At 53.9% G+C, this 16,802-nt stretch overlaps 1 protein-coding gene across 1 annotated transcript in view; it reads right to left on the bottom strand.

The window, feature by feature from the left end:
- DNAH10 (dynein axonemal heavy chain 10) overlaps positions 1 to 16,802 on the bottom strand; it is a 150,035-nt gene that overhangs the window by 52,592 nt on the left and 80,641 nt on the right. The window contains exons 34-43 of the mRNA XM_045296728.1: positions 16,204 to 16,395; positions 14,514 to 14,632; positions 13,290 to 13,448; positions 10,486 to 10,621; positions 8,559 to 8,681; positions 7,087 to 7,221; positions 6,058 to 6,274; positions 3,481 to 3,600; positions 2,324 to 2,469; positions 310 to 462 (exon numbers count right to left, since the gene is read on the bottom strand). Coding sequence (XP_045152663.1) covers positions 310 to 462; positions 2,324 to 2,469; positions 3,481 to 3,600; positions 6,058 to 6,274; positions 7,087 to 7,221; positions 8,559 to 8,681; positions 10,486 to 10,621; positions 13,290 to 13,448; positions 14,514 to 14,632; positions 16,204 to 16,395 — 1,500 coding nt within the window. The remainder of the gene's footprint in view (positions 1 to 309; positions 463 to 2,323; positions 2,470 to 3,480; positions 3,601 to 6,057; positions 6,275 to 7,086; positions 7,222 to 8,558; positions 8,682 to 10,485; positions 10,622 to 13,289; positions 13,449 to 14,513; positions 14,633 to 16,203; positions 16,396 to 16,802) is intronic.

Here is a 16,802-nt window from a genome sequence, read left to right as displayed (position 1 = left end):
CCTCCCCCTCTCCCATGTCCCCCCGGAACTGTCAGTCCCGTTGTTTTCTCCTCCAGATTGTTCATCCAGCCTGTCCTATCCAGACAGGCCTCAGACTCTTCCCCTTTCAGAGAGCAGTCCTTCTGTGTCAGCAGACTGAGCACCTGAGCACCCTAGGAATGCTCCCACTCAGCTGGCTCCCACACCCAGCGGCCTCAGACACTGCTAAATACAAGAGGCTGTCCTAGCTCTCACACACACACACACACACACACACACATGCGCGCGCGCACACTGCCGTGCCCCGCCCCTGCCACCTCCTCGTGCAACCTTGGGCATGTTCAGGTCATCCATGAACACCAGGAGGCGCTTTCCCATGGGTGGGCCATACGTGTCTTTGGTCCGTTTCTCCACGCTGGCTTCCAGGTTTCTTTGGATATCCAGGGACGTGGTGCGGGACGAGAAGTTGACGATCAGCACGATCTGAAAGGAGATCATTCGGAGAGCGGGTGTTTGCTCTGTGCTATCAGAGCAAGGCTGGACCGTCAGGCACGGACCATCCGTTTTGCACACTTATTGGCAGCTGAGCAGACTCCCAACAGCCCAGTGTGAGTCTATACTTCATCATAAGTTCCTTCACTCATTTTTCAACCCAGATCCCAGCAACAGGCTGAGGAAGTTTCTGTATGAAGTGCTTCGGGATCAGGAGGTGGCTAACTGTCCATTTTCCTGGGACTCTTCCGGTTTCAGCTCTGACCTGCAGCCAGGGGGATCCCGTCCCAGAGAGTGGAGAGTCCCAGTTTTCCACAATGGATGCAGACCTAACTGAGTTTTCACAGACTGTCTGTGGCTTTCAGAGCACTGATGGCTTAATGGGTATGAGGTGGGCTGCAATCCTCAAGGTCCGCAGTTTGAGACCCCCGGCAGCCACCCCTGGGGGGAAAGATGGGGCTTTCTACTTCCATAAACAGTCTCAGAAACTCACAAGGCAGCTCTACCCTGTCCTATAGGATCCCTAAGAGTTAGCAGTGACTTGATGGCAATGATTCTTTGACTTTGGAGAGCCCTGGTGGCACCATGGGTTAAGCATTTGGGCTGCCTACGAAGGGGTCAGTGTTTCAAACTCACCAGCAGCCCCATGGGGCAGTTCTATTCTGCCCTACAGGACTGCTATGGGTCTGACTCAACTCGATGGCAGCGGGTTTGTTTTTCTTTTATTTCTTTGACTTTGCCTGGAATGAACCGATGTGTTTTATACCGAAATATCAAAACACAAGCTTACTGCCATCAAGTAGATTCATAGTGACCCTATACAGTACTTAAGCCAAAAGCCTCATCTTTCTCCGACGAGTGGCTGAAGGGTTTGAACTGCTGATCTTGTGGCCAGTGGCCCAATATATAACCTATAGTTCCACCAGGGCTCCTTTGGTATAGCGATAGAGTTGGCTTAATGTGGCTGAATGCCCCACTCCCCTCTTCTCCCAGTCCCTGGTAACCACTGGCTCTCTTCTGTTGTCATGGAGTTGCTAGTTTTAGCTGTTTCGTAAAAATGGGACCGCGGGGGCATTTCTCTGAGCGCTCCCTTCTTGTTTAACTGAGAAAGCTAGAGCGTTTCCTCCCCTTCGCAGGGGTGGGCGAGCTGGTGATGAGCTGCCGTCATCCATCAGGTGGTCTTGGCTCTGCCATGTGTAGCTGGGGGCCCTCACCCTGCCAAAAGGAGGGGCGTGTGGATGGAGAAATAAACATGGACGGTGGATCTATGGACAGATGAACAAATCGATGGGTGGTGGATGAGTGAATGACAAATATGTGGACGGGTAGATGTATCCATGGCTAGATGGATAAACGGAGGGACGGATGGTGAGTCAGGTGGAGGAAGGGAGAGGCAAGACATACATCTTGTCAAAAGGAAAGAGTCATTCTTGGTTTAGTAGCTGAAAAATACTAAAGAGCTTGGAGAAATAATGAATGATTGCACTAATGGGAAATCCACAATAAGCAAATATCTAGAAAAGTCTGTTAAACTTAAGAGCCTTCTTGTCCTCGCCTGTGAGATGATTTGAATACCAGCTGCCCGGCCTGTGTCAGAGAATGAGTGTACCCGATGAGATGAACCGACAAATCCATGTTCAATATGAGCAGGGATATTCAAGCACAAGCCACGGCCACAGTCCAGCCTTCGATGCCGCAGCCCCGCCAGCAAACGGACCACAGCCCGACGAGAGACCCTGAGCTGCAGCCACCCAGCTGAGGCGCTTTTGGATCATACATGCACAACCAGGAGGTAGTAAGTGATTTGTTATAGGAAGCCGGTGAGTGTGGGGTAACGGAGACAATGACTTACGTTCAGCTCTTCGTTGAGATTTTTGAGGAAGTTCTGGGTGGTGGCTGTCTTAGACGTGCCAGATTCGCCCACCAAGAGAACGGGCTGCTTTATTTTAACCATTTGCTGCAGCATCCAGCTTGTACGGATGGTATCCACTGTATGAACTGAACACACGCACATTAAGAACGGTAGCATCCCAAGAAACCCAAAGGTGAGGGGGGTCCAAAAAGTTCATGAGGAAAATTCCACTATGTTTTTATTCCATTTCCCGGTGAACTTTGTGACGGCCCCTCGTAACATCAGCATTTGGAAACTTGGAGCTTTTATAGAACCCATAAAAAGCATCAACAAAATGTCAAGACGTGGTTTCAAAAACATATATATAACGGGGGTCTTCTTAGGAGAATTTTGTTCCCAAACTATTATATTTCACAGCTTTACTGAGGTATTACTTATACCCCATAAAATCCACCTAGTTAAAGTGCACCGTTTGATGAAGTCTACAGGGAGTCTACAGGGGAGCCGTCAGCTCCCACAAGCCAGGTTTAGAATGCCCACGTTGCTCTTCACTTGATTTCTGTTCGGGATGCTAAAAATGCAACTGCTCCTTGGATTATGTCATCCATAAGCCCAAGGAATTTGTCTTCCTGGCCAATAACTTCCTCTGAAGATGGAGAAAACCCACAATAAAAGGCTTGGCTTACTCCCCGCCCCAAACGCACCATCGTTGAGTCGATTCTGACTCATGGCGACGCTACAGGACAGGTTAGAACTGCCCGTGTGGGTCTCTGGGACGGAAACGCTTCAGGGAAGCAGAGAGCCTCATCTTCCTCCCAGTCGCTTTGCACTTGGGTACCTTATTCAAGATGCAATGTGTGGCATTCACAGTGTCCGGAATAGGGGTCACTGTGTGAAGTCCACAGCATGTGACTTTTCGAGCTGGGTCTCTGACGAAGCACTCCTCTGATCCTCCTGTGAGCTGGAGAGACTCCGTGGGGAGCAAGGGGGAAAGCAAACGGCCACCACCCGCTGACCTGTCAGTGCCACCTGACCAGGGAACGCGCTGCGCTGATGGTCACAGACACTTCAGGGTGCTACCTGGGAGGGCTGCGTGTACCCTGCTCAGCCCCTCGGGTGGCCTCCCCCAGTCCTCTTGCTCCTTGGGCCCCGCTTACCCAGGATGTCCACAAATTTCTTCTCGCGAACATGCACATACTCTGGAACCAGCCTATTCCATGGGATCCATTTCTTCTGTTTGGAGTCGAAATGAAAGTCGTACAAGGTTGGGAGCTGACCTGCAGGGAAGAGAGGGTGGTCTGGTTCGCTTTGTGCTGGACTGGAGAAGGCAGGGACGGCTCTGGAGCAGGCTGCTCACAAGCAGCGCACCTGCAACGAATGGCACCATTCTCTGGACGGTCACCTGCTGAGGACCTCCCTGGTGCCGGGGAGACAGAAAACCCTCTATCTCTGCTGTGTCCGGTTGGGGCAGATAGTGGCAAGTGAGCAGACATTTCAATGCAGAGGGCTGCGGTCTGTGGTCGGGAATAGCTGGGTCAATGACGTGCCACCAAGATGGGGCATGAGAGGGGCCTGGAAAGATGAGGTACCGTGGGTGGGCAGTTCAGGCAGCCTCAGTCCTCCATAGGGTGCTACATGAGCCTAGCTGGAAGGCCAGTCCCTCATACACCCTCTTCCTCACTCCCTGCCCCCAGGAAGAACTATCGGAGCCACCACTGCAAGGAAGGTCTGCCGTGGCTCTGACTCACAGCGACCCTGGGCACAACAGGACACAATCACCCTGCGCAGTTGTTGCTATGTTTGAGCCCATCGTTGCAGCCACGGTGTCCACCCATCTTGCAGTCAAGGGACTTCTTCAACCATGGTGACCTCTTCCAGGGACCGGTGCCTCCTGAGAACATGGCCACCGTACGTGAGACAAAGTCTTGCTGTCCTCGTTCCAAGCAGCATTCCGTTTGTACTTCTCCCAAGAAAGATTTGTTTGAAGTTATAGCAGGTGCCAGCAGTGCCCCTCCCAGTGCCGTGTCCACTCAGCACCTCAGAATGTAACACGGTCTGTGCAGAAGCCACCCGTTCACGCGACTCCTGCTGAATCGGGTAGGCCTCCCTTCAGCCAACGGCTGGTGTCCTTCTTAGAACGAGAGGAGAGATGCCGACACACCCGGGAAGACCAGGGGACAACACTGGTGGGCTAGAGTGATGCAGCCACCGTCAAGGATCCGCCCCGGGAGCCCTCGGAGGGAGCATGACCCTGCCCACACTGTGGCCCTGGCCTCCTGGCCTCTGGAACCGAGAGAAAACACGCGGTGCTAAGGGAAGCCACTGGCAACCCCGGATGTTCCCGCTCCCACAGGAAAGGACACGGAGCCCGAGCCCCGAAGGATCCGTGATCCTGGCCCAAGAGAAGTAGGGAAGCTAGGAGACTCTGCCGGGGAAGAACAGAGCTAGAGATCTTGAGGAGGGCAGGGAGAGAGAGAGAGGCAGAGAGAGAGTTGGCCAATGGAGCACGGGGGAGAGGGCAAGCAGGGCCATGTCACAAAGGGCCTGGAAGTCATTAAGGCACCTGCTCTCTACCGCAAAGGCACTGGGTCCCTGAACGGGTAGGACCTGGCATTTAGGAAAGTGGATTAGAGGACACTAGAGTGGGAACAGGGACATATACTAGGCAGGCTCCTGTCTCTCCAGGGCAGTCAGTAGGACCAGTGTGTGTGTGTGTGTGTGGGGGGGGTGAGCCATTGTAGAGACACGGAGGGGCAGAGGGCACAGGATTGAAACTACGGGGGAGGTTTGAAGGGGTCCAAGCAACCTAGCAACTTACCTACCTGGCAGGCCATCTCAAATAGCAGTAAGAGATAAACACGGAAGGAATTCCAATGTTTCTAGGTGAGCATCATACGATCACGTGTACACAGACACATTCATGTTATCTTAATTGCCTCAGTTTATAGTCCTTTAGCCAGCAAGTAAACGAGGAAGACCAAACTGGACCTGATGCGTTTGAATTAAGGTGTTGGAAAAAATACTTGACTACAGACTGCTAGAAGTATGAATGAATTCACTTGTCTTGGAAGAAGAAGTGCAGCCAGATGATCCTTAGAAATGAGGCTGGTGGGACTTTCTCATGCACTTCGGACAGGTTATCAAGCAAGACCAGTCCCTGGGGAAGGACATCATGCTTAGGAAAGTAGAGTGTCATCAAAGAACGAGGAGACGCTGCCCCTGGCTGGCGGACAGGGTGGCTGCAACAACGGGCTCGGATGAAACAACTGGGCAGCCAGCGCAGGCCCGGACAGGGCGGCTCTGATCAGAACCGACCTGACAACCCTGACGGCAATAACAAGTAGTCCTGTCTCTCTTTGCTGTGGGATAAAAATTCTAAGATCTTAGTACGATTATTTCCTAAATGACCTACCAGCCCCCCACCCCTGTACAAATCATTCTACTTGGGAGTAGAGGTGATGAGTTCAAATCCCGGAACTGTAAGGGAGGTGGTGACAAAACAAAACCAGATGGGGGACTCCAGAGGAGGAGAGAATGGAAAATCTACACTGCTGGAGCAGAGAGAAGGCAAGACGCGCCTGCACTCAGGTGACAGAACATTTGATGTGAGTAGCAGCCCTCGGACTTGACCTTCTCCTGGGGGTTCCACCCGGCGCTCTGACCGTGAGGCATGGAGAAGGAAGGTCTCATCAAAAGCCCCCAGAGTAGGAACACACGTCACACTCGTTTCTTACCTGGTAATTCCCCGGGTCCGGCCCAGACGCCGTCCGTGTCCACGGTAGACAGTGACGCCACGCGTTTCACGCAGTCATCAAATTTGGCCCTGCCGTCCTCCAGCAGGCAGGCCCCCAGGGAGCAGTACAGCGCCTCCAGGAAGAAGCACTCCAGTAGGTCAGGGTCTTCTATTTCTCCTTCGAGCAGTGAGTCCAGCATCTTGGTTAGTTGGGTGACCTGGTTCACAGAACAATACCTGGTCTAGCCCATGGGGTCACGTCCAGTGGTAAGCACTCGGTTCCCACATCCCAGGGCAATGGGACCACCCGCACGGACAAGCAGAAGGTTGCCTACAGGGTCATCATGTTGATGCCGACTCATGGCGCCCCCGTGTGCGCTCGGTCGGGTTTCCAGCTCACATCACGTGCATCTCTGCCCCTCCCAGGGAAGCCGGACACGGAGAAAATGTACTTTCTAGCAGCCGTGGAAGGTCAGCTGACACGTGACAGGTGGGACCCTTCACATACCTTCCTTGGCCCACTGAGTACCAAGTCTGTCTCCTGAGGTGCCTCTGGGTAGCTTCCAGTCATCAAGAGCTTGGCCCTTTCACCACCCGGGAAGGAGGCCCACCAGACTGACTGGCTCTGATGAATGGGCTCCACCGTCTTGTTTCGAACAACGTCACAAATGGAAGGAAGTGTTGTGTCTTCCCTAATAGCCAACCGCTGCCATCAAGGCGATTCTGGATCTTAGTGACCCTACCTGGCAGCGTAGAGCTGCTCTCTGGGGTTGGAGACTGTGAACCTTTACCTCAGAAGACAGCCTCATCTTTCTCCCACGAAGCAGCTGAAGGCTTTGAACGGACGACCTTTCAGGTAGCAGCCCAATGCATAACCCACTACGCCATCAAGTCTCCTTATCTCCCCTAATCGTAACCGTCAGTGTTACAGTTTATCCATCTGGTATCCCTACTCCCCTAGAAAGCCTACTGGGCGGGGTCTATCATGAGGGGAGGATTTTTTTTTCCTAAACGGGCGATCGCTTCTTACCATATTTAGGTCTGTCTGAGGCACTATCGTCTTCAGCTTCTCTCCTTGTCTCCCATCCACGATTCCTTCCACAATCACGTCAATGAGATAGGGCACGTATTTATTAAAGAGAAGCTGTAAATCGCCTTGCTCCGTCTACAGAAGAGGAGATTGCAAAACCTTTTCAAAGGCCTGTGCGTGTCCATGGAAGTCAGTGGAAAGATTTTCTGGCCCGAGGAAATGTGGGAAACTTCCGGCAAATGTGGGTGGTGCACAAACCTGGATCGCAATGCCACATCTTTGTGGACGGAAGTAGCCTGTACAATACACTTACAGTTCACTGGGCAGGAAGCACTTTGACCCCACAGAAAGTGTCTTGTCTCTCAAGCCTGGGAGGGGAGAGGTGGTGGGGCTAACGGGTCCCGTTTGACAATAGGAGGAGGTCTGATCACCTAGGTGTTCGAGTGACATAGCCAACCTCGCCCAGCAAAAAATGTGAGATAGTGGAGGGCCCTCTGCAGGTCATGCATGGGTGACACCAGGGGCCGCACAAAACGCATAGGAGTGTCCCGAATAGTCCTATTCTCTTTCCCTTGGTCTTCCTTGGGGTGATTATGTCATGGTTTCTAACGCCCACCAGCCTTTGTAGAAGACTTGAGCGTGGAGTCCTGGGTGTGGGCAGCCGCCACCCTGCAAAGGAAACGGCCACCCCCATCTCTGCGCCTCTCCACGAAGCCCATGAGCCTCCCTCCGAGAACATGCGCACTTTTGAGTGAGGTCAGCTAAAACCACTCAGCCCACTGAGGAAGGTGCTGGGTACCTGGTGACGTGTCTCCCACCAGTTGGCCTCATCTGGACTAGGGGTTGGACAGCCATGTCCCCTTGTCAGCTTTGGCCTACCGTCTTGTTGGCCCATAAAGTTTTCTTCGCAGACAACCACGCCCACTCATTTGCATATGTCTATGGCTGATTTTAGGATCCAATGGCAGGATTCTTAGACCAAACTCAAAGCGACCCCACAGGACAGAGAAGAACTGGCCCCACGGTTTCTGAGACTGTAAGTCTTGACTGGAGTTGGAAACTCTGTCCTTCTCCCGTGAAGTGGCTGGTGGATTTGAACTGCTGACCTTGAAGTTATCCACCCAATGAGCAACCTGCTACGCCACCAGGGCTCGCTGCTCAGGGCAGAGTTAGGCAGCTGCAGAAGAAACCAGGGGGCCCACAAAGTCTGCAAGAGCCACTCTTAGTCCTTTCGCAGAGAGTCCCCGACCCTTAATCTAGGCTCAGAAAATCATTAACTGCCGCCACCAGCTAAGAATTGTATGATGATGTAACAGCTGCCCTGCTTTTATCCAAGGTACTGAATATTGATGTGGAAGCTGTCAAGGTCACAGGCAGGTCAAGGTCATGGCCTTCAGCTACAAACCTCCCTCTGGGTTATGTTTCCACCACGACCATTGACATTTAGTTCACTTTGCAGAAATACTTCTCACCTTGTTTTGCATTTGATTAACCCATTTTTTCCAGTAGGGTTCATATTTCAAGTTTTTAGGATCCACGTAGACCATTCCACATCGAGACACGGTGGCCGGAGAGGCATACTGCAAATCTCCAACCTGGAGGAATGATGTTTAAAAACGAAAGAGAACAAAACATAAACGTTGTGCCTTTTCTTGTACAAAGTCTCCCCAGCTGCATAAAGCCCGTTATGTCCAAGTTAAGACCGCTTTCCTGAGAGGCACCAAATCTAGCGCTTGGTGTGTGATGAAACGATGATGAAGATGCTGTGCAAAACACCTCAGTGAAGACACAACAGCTGTTGTGTGAAAGAAATCCCACGACACAGGGACAACCATCCGCTTGCAGTTTTTTTTTCCCCTTCAGACTTTTTAAATGTGGCTAAGATCAGGTAATATGCACATAATAAGTACCCACCCAATCAGCAATAGTAGCTCACTTATCTCCCCACCACCTCTCTCCTCTCTCTCTCTCTCCATATATATATATATATATATATACACACATATATATACACACACACACATATATATATATACACACTTCTAACTGTGGCCCCACAAGTATGTTTTGCAGCCCAACCTAAGGACATGAGTGACCTTCAACGAAAGTGAGAGGAACTCCCAGGGGAACAGCTGTGAATCAGCCCAGGAGGGCAAGGGGTCCACATTGTAACCCAGAGGTGGAGGGGTCCCCGGGGAGTAGTCTCCAGGGTGGGTGAACAGAGCCTCCGCAGGCAATGATAGAAAGTTTGAAGACGAAATGAGGATTAGATTAAGGTAAATAGTGTGAGAGGGAAAGGAAGCCGACTAGAAATTCCAGGCAAAACAAATGGTTCTAAAAGAACGTCATCACAGGGTACCAGTTGGCTCTGCAGTACGTATTTTCCTATTGATCCAATGACTTACTAACATACTGCTCTGATGGAAAAGGGAGGGCGTAAGAAAGGAGTCCTTTATCCTTGAGAGAGGGAGGTGCTGGGCCGGGGGGATTAGGACCACAGTCTCGGGGGACAACAAGGTCTATTGGCATAACATCGTTCACAAAGACTCCGTTCTGCATCCTGCTGGGGGAGTACTGGTCTTAAAAGCTTGTGAGTAGAACCTAAGGTGGTGCCACTGGTCTCTCCCCATCCAGAGGGGGGAAAGGGTGATGGAACTGAGGATATATGGAGACAATTCATACAACGAACTGATGGGACATGCCAACCTCAGTCTCCATAGCCCTGAGACCAGAAGAACCAGAAGGTGCCCTCCTGACACTGCCAACTGCCCTGAAAAAGGACCACATCAAAGCCCCCGGATGGAGTGGAGAAAATGCAGAACAAAATGCCAAGTCATAAGAGAGACCCAGCTTACCGGCCAGATGGAGACACTTGGGACGCTGAGACTATGGCCCTCAGCCACCCCTCTGGTAGAAGAATCCGTCACTGAAGATCAAAAGAGCAGCACGCACCCACGACAACAAGCAGAGGGTCAGGAGAGAGGAAGGAAGGGAAACAAGAGCCCCCGGAGAAAGCAGACGGTGAGTGGACAGTGAGGGGCTGCAGTGGAGAAGTGCAGCCAAGGGCGTCTGAGTTGTGCATAGTCCATCACCTAATTCACAATTTGAAGTTACACAAATGAATCCTTGCTCTCACAGCAGTCAATCAGTAGATAATATACAAACTTGGAGGGAGCCTGCTCAACATGCTACTTATGGGTCCAGGGTAGGGTGAGAGGGGAGTTTACCTCTGGGGATAGAATAACGGGAGGGGTGTTTCCATGTAGAAAGGAAAGGGTTTTCCTCATCGTGAAATGTTTCGCATTCTTTGTTTCCATAACCATTCGTATTACAACGTTGACGAACACTTAAGTATGACCTTGAAATCAGCGTGCCGCCTGCTCTTCGCTGAGCACTTGCCTCAAAGAGCAGGGCGCAGTGTGCCTGGAGCCGGATGCGCTCTCCGTTGGCCAGCGTCAGGAGCTTGTTGTCGTCCATCACCGAGTTCATGTTCTCCACCCACAGGGCGTCCACGTCCCCGTCAAAGAGGATGTACCTGTGGCAGCCGGAGGAGGAAGGTGAGCCGAGGCCCCCGCGACCACCAGCTATCAGTCCCAGGAGGCTGGTACCCAACCATGGAGAACGCCTCCATCCAGGGTTCTCTAGCCGAGATCCGAGACCAAACACCCAACGTCGTCCCCGACTTTGTTTGGTGCACATGGTGCAGGTGTCCGTTGTGGTGGCTGTTAGGTACCTTCCGGTGGGTTCCGACTCACAGCGACCACCTGCACGCCGGCATGAAGGGAACACTGGTCCTTCTTCATCCTCAGAGCTATTCTGCTCCAGCCCACTGTGGCTTGTCCATTTCCATGTCCTCCTGCCATCTCCTTGAGGGCCTGCCTCCTGTCCGAGGCCCCTCTGCTTCTCCACACCGGATGTAACTTTTAATTAGTCCCTGACATGTAAGAATCAGAGAGCCTAAAACAGAGCCCTAGAGTTCCTGCTTTGCTGGCTAACTGGCAGGCCGGGTGGCCCAGGCCTGCACTCCACGTGGGGACAATCTGCAGGAGCTGAGGAGCTCTGCGCCCTGGGGACCTGGGGATACTATCCAGTGTTACAGTGCCCCCTCCACACACACACACACACACACTCCATTCTCGCCTGTAATCTGGGGCTGAGCATCTATCTCCATTGGCTCAGATTCTGACCATGTTGCTTTCTCACAGGATAAAGTCAAGAGCGAAGCGAGGCTACCTGCTGGGCCCCTGGGAGCACCTGAGCCCACAGCCCTGGCTACACCTGTCCTGGCAGAGAGGCTCCAAAGCCCCTGGGAGGCAGCCTCCTGCTCACTTGCATCTCTCCTGTTACAACCTCCTGGTGCACTGTTGTGTCACAGCCAAGTCCACAGCCAAAAGACAGCTAGGTCTTTTAACCGAGGGAACGGCGGTTGGATACTACTGCCATTCAACCTGCCAGTATAGGTATAGGCACAGGCGGACCTCAGAGACAGCACAGGTGTGATTCTGGGCAATAGAGCAAGTGCCGCAATAGAGCGAGTCGCTCGTCTACAAACCGCAAAAAGCCTTATGTAAAACTTAGAAACATTGCACAAGTGACCAAATCGGGGCCAGGGACACAAAGGAGCGCATGCTGTGGGACCAAACGCACCATCAGGGCCCGCTGGCTTCCCGGAACACAGACACGTTCGGTGGGAAAGGTGGGACCGTGGTGAGAATGACCAAACCGGAGCAGAGACACCACGTGAGTGCGACTGCTGGGAAAATGGCGTCGGTGGATCTGCTCCGCGGGGGGTGGGGGGGGGTGGGGGGGGTGGCGCAGGCATTTCTGGGAAATGCAGCATCTGGGAACCAAGGTATGGTCTGACCACTAAGAGAGAGTTTCAAAAAGTCCGTGGAAAGTGGAATGAAGAGACAATGCAATCTTTCTGTGAATTTTTTGAAGCCCTCCCCGGTATTGGCCCCGGTGATACAGTTGGTTACTTGTTGGGCTGCCAACCTTGTGGTCAGCAGTTTGAAACCACCAGCTGCTCCGTGGGAGAAAGATGAGGCTTCCTACTCCCATGAAGAAACCCACAGGGGCAGCTCTACCCTGGCCTATAGGGTCGCCATGCGTCGGAATCAACTCGATGGCACTGAGCATGGTTTGGGTTTTGGTTGTTGGCCCATGGGTTGTAGCCAATGAACCACGTCCCATGTGCAACGGGCATAACAGGAGACACCGTGTGCTGGGCGTGGGGTGTGCAGGCAGGAGGGTGGCCCCGGGAACTCCGCACTCTACCTATTTTCCCGTCAGCCTCACCTGGCCTTGAAAACTACGAGCTCGTCTTCAAAGGCTATCCGCTGGGAGCTTAGAGTCTCATTCTTTAGGAATGTCTAATGATTCTAACTGCCTTGGCTCAATCGGATCTGGGGCGCACGATGACCAGGCTGGCTGCAGGGCTGGCATCCAGGCATGGCAGGGATCGCTCAGGCTGGAAAAGACATCTTCCCTGGGGTCCCTGTCAGGGCTCACCCTCCTGCCCCCAGGCCCCGGTGGGGTAGTGAGCAGTGTCCACAGCACTGATGACGCCCGGCGCTGCTGCTGGCCTTGACTTCTCCTGAAGTCTAAGGGTGTCCAGCTGACAGCTGCCCCTCTCGAGGTGCCTCTGTGGTAAGATGAGGGCAACCCCAGTGCCAGCCCCTGGGCAGCACTGACGGGAATACCAATCAAAGCTCTCCATGAGCAGAGGCTCTCGGATCGGGATCTGTTCCCCTGGGGCCGTGCCTGGCCAGCCAGTGCTAAGTGCCCTGCACCTTGCCTTCGTCATGAGTCTCACCACTGAACACCAGCCAGGATTACAGATACCACGAGTGGTGGTTTCGTGGCAGGACCACACTGCAGACCTGGGTTTGATTCCTGGCCACGGCAGTTTGGCACGCCCTTCACCCCTCTCTCAGGAGAGGGCTGCGTGTTGGTGGTGGTGCTGACAGGTTTCAGCGGCCCTCCCAAACAAAGACAGACTGGGAAGAAAGGCCTGGTTTTCCTGAAAACCAGCTGATTAAAAACCCTCTGGATCATGCTAGTCTGATCTGCAACTGATCACAGGGAGGTGCAGGATGAGGCAGTGTCCCGCCCTTTGTGCATGGGCTCCTTGAGTCGGGGCTGACCAGACCACCCCACCACCCCCACGGATTAAGCCCGGCCCTTTCCTCCCCCATGCTCACTTCCGCTCCTTCTTATCCGTCGGCTTGTTGATCTCCCGGAAGATGTTGGACAGCACCCCGTCTGTCCAGTCCCGGGTGGTGGGGTCCAGGATGCCATAGAGTTCGATGACGCTCATGGCTTTGGGGTTCAGGATGTACAGCTTGGTCAGCAGCCCCAGCCTAAATCAGAGAGGCACTTCAGCAGGGGACGGGGTTGGGGGGGTGGGGACGAGAGCAAGTGGCACCTGCCAACCATTCCGAGTCGAGTCGAGTCCAGAACTCAGCATACAACCCATTCAGGCCCACAGCTGGGCTTTCTGCCCCGTGGTGCACACGGACCCAGAGCCGACAAGAGCTCTGGGGGCAGCAGGAAGCTGCTCGCTTAGGTGTCCGCCCCCCCCCACACACACACACATCCGTGTTCCTAACAGAATCACTCACACACTCAAGCACGCAGCATATTTGCATGGAACCACACATGGTTGCCAAACTGATGCCAGCCCAGAGAGCCCCTCGAGAATGCCCCAGGGCTGCCAATCTCTATGGAAGCAGACTGGCACGGCTGGTGGATTCAAACTGCTGATGCTTTGGCTGGCAGCCTGACATTCTGGTTGGCACCCTCCCTCCCCAAACCAAAACTCATTGCCACTGCATTTATTCTGGGTCACAGTGAGCCGATCTAAGGTTTCTGGGACTGTAAGGCATTATGGGAGCAGACGGCCTCCTCTTTCTCCCACACAGAGGCTGGTGGGCTTGAACCGCCAGCCTGGGCCACCCAGTGCTGGCTACAGAGGGCTCACGGGAAACCTGTGAACAGATAAGAAGGCCAAATGAGATCCTAGCCAGAAATGGGGAATCGTTGGCTGCGCAAACAGTCACATGCTGGGCCGCCTCCTGAAACTTCATGGATACGAGCCCACCCAGAGGGCTGCTCACCACAAGGTGGGCTACTTGAACCCACCAGCCGCTCCTCAGGGGAAAGAGGAGGATTTCTGGTCCCATAAAAAGTTGCAGCTTCGGAAACTCCATGGGGGACAGTTCTACTCTGTCCTAGAAGGGCATGGGGAGTCAGTATGGCATTGGGTTTTTAATGGCAGGGGGTGGGTGTCACTATTTTACAGCCAGTGACACCCCCCCCCAGCAGTGAAACAGGCAGAGAGGCTCAGGGCTTAATGGAGGGGTTCTAGACAATCCCAGCCTTCCAGGAAGTGAATTGAGGAGCCTGGGAACCGGGTGGCTACTCACTTAGTCTGGGCCTGACACAAGGCATTGATGACCACGGACTTGCCCCCTCCGGTGGGCCCCACCACCATGGTCGTGTGGCGTGTCATCATGGTCTCAAACATCTGGACCACTTTATCCACCTGGGGACACAGGTGGGCAGCAGGTTAGAATGCACCTTTGTATGACACAGCTTGGTTCCCATCCTGTAACACTTACCCACTTAAAGGACACAACCCATGGCATTTAGTACGGTCACGGAAGGAACCACCATCACTAGTTAACTTTAGGATACTTTGATCACCCCAGAAGATACCTTGTGCCCAGAAACTATAACCTAACACCCCCCACCCCCAACCGCCCCCCACCCTACCCTGGCAACCGTGAGTCTGCTTCCTGGGTCCACGGGTTTGCCCGTGCTGGCCATTCTGCATAAACGGAGCCTTACAGTGTGCAGCCTTCTGTGACTGGCTTTTTTCCCTCAAAGAGGGACACAGTGTCTTATGAGTTGGGCGCTAACCACAAGGCCGGCGGTTCAAACCCACCATGGGGAAGGATGGAGAAAGAGCGAAAGGAAATCGGCTCCCGTAAAGGTTTCCGGTCAGAAACCCACAGGAGCAGGTCTACTCTGCGCCACAGGCTTGCTGAGAGCCAGGATCGCCTCAAGGGCTGTGAGTCTCATTTCTTTCCCATAACTTCATGCTGTCAAGAGCCCTCCGCCGTCAGAGCCGGACCTTCGGATCCTCTGCGGTGCTGCAGGGAAACTCCGGCTGCTGAGCAAGCACACTCCCCAGCCTCGCTGTGGGAGAAAGAGGAAGCGGCTGGCTTCCACAAGACGGCAGCCAGGGAGCCCCTCTGGGGCCGGTCGGGTCTGTCCCACGGGGCTAGGCGTGGGAATAGCCTCCGCGCACACGACAGCCACGCCCAGGCCCGGTGAGCACGGGGGGACAGCATCTGTGGGCCGTGCTCCACTCTCTCGGGTGGGCACCTGGAGGGGAACGGCTGGTCTGACAGTGACGCTCCGTTGTCAGCTGCAGGGTCAGCAGTTCAAGGCCACCAGCCGCTTCACTGGAGGAAAGGCAGGCCTTTCTTCTCACAATGAGCCACTGTCGCAGAAACCCACGGGGGCAGTTTGTCCCAGAGGGTCACTGCTTGTCGGCATCAACTCGATGGCAGTGAGTTTGGTTTTTGTTTGGAACAACTTCCAAGCTGCTCTCCACGGCGGCTATAAAGCCAGACCCTATGTGTCTGTGGTGTCCAGGGGAGGGAGGATGGGTGGACACAACTGAGAAGGACAGCGGTGCTGGCTGCTCCTGGCGGGGAACGTGGGATTTCGGAAGGGACAAGATTTCTGTACAGCCCGATCCCCACTCACTGCAGCCCTACAGGACAGAGCAGATCTGCGTCTGATGACTCCCAAGGCTGTAAATCTGCAGGGGAGCAGACCGCGTCACATCGTTCTCTGTGGAGCAGCTCGGAGATTGAGCTGACGACCTCACCCACTGCACCACCGGGCCCCTTCTTTGTCATATACATACAGCCTGTGTGTGTGTATTTTAGCCACAAGAAACTGCATCAACTGATTAAACGTTGTTAGCATCTGCGATGCTCGGAGAAAAAGGGGGCGGGGTGAGAGTGTTGGGATGGTTTGGTCCCCCCAGGACAAACTCGGGGAATCTGACGCCCTGAGAGCTTGCCCCGAAGCCTGGCTCACCTGGATGGGGAGGAGGATGTAGCCGTTGTCCTCCAGCACCTGCTCCACGGCGTCATTGAAGTCAGGGTAGCGGACACGCGGGCAGTCCAGGCCAGGAAACAGGTCGGAAATCAAGCCAAGGAAGAGGGGGACGTCTTCGAAGACAAACTTGGGCAGGTTCATGTCTCGCAGGGCCCTCATCAGCACCACATCCTAGGAGATAGGGGGCCCCACATTCTTGTTCCCACGGGCCCGGCACCCCGACGAGACCCTACAGGTCACTGTGAGCCAGAATCGACTCGAGGGCAGTGAGTTTGATGTGTCTGTTAGTTTGTGAAATAGGGGCGTCGGCTGGCTGCTCTTGCAGAGAGGGAATTAACCAACGCTGGTGGTCGTGCTTCGGCGAGACTCTTGTTTCTCTCCCCTCCACCCACCCACCGGCCCCCAGCGGAGGCTCCTGAGGGGCTGAGCACTGGAGTGGCTGTCACGCTGGTACTAGAGCAGGGGTTCTCAACCTGTGGGTCACGACCCCTTTGGGGGTTGAACAACCCTTTCACAGGGATCGCCCAATTCATAACAGTAGCAAAATGACAGGAAGTAGCAACGAAAATAATTTTATG

Source organism: Echinops telfairi, unplaced genomic scaffold (genome assembly GCF_000313985.2).
Source record: "Echinops telfairi isolate 266 unplaced genomic scaffold, ASM31398v2 ScPeMD7_7412;HRSCAF=8450, whole genome shotgun sequence".
Taxonomy (NCBI): Eukaryota; Metazoa; Chordata; class Mammalia; order Afrosoricida; family Tenrecidae; genus Echinops; species Echinops telfairi.
This window is presented reverse-complemented; position numbering and strand designations above follow the sequence as displayed.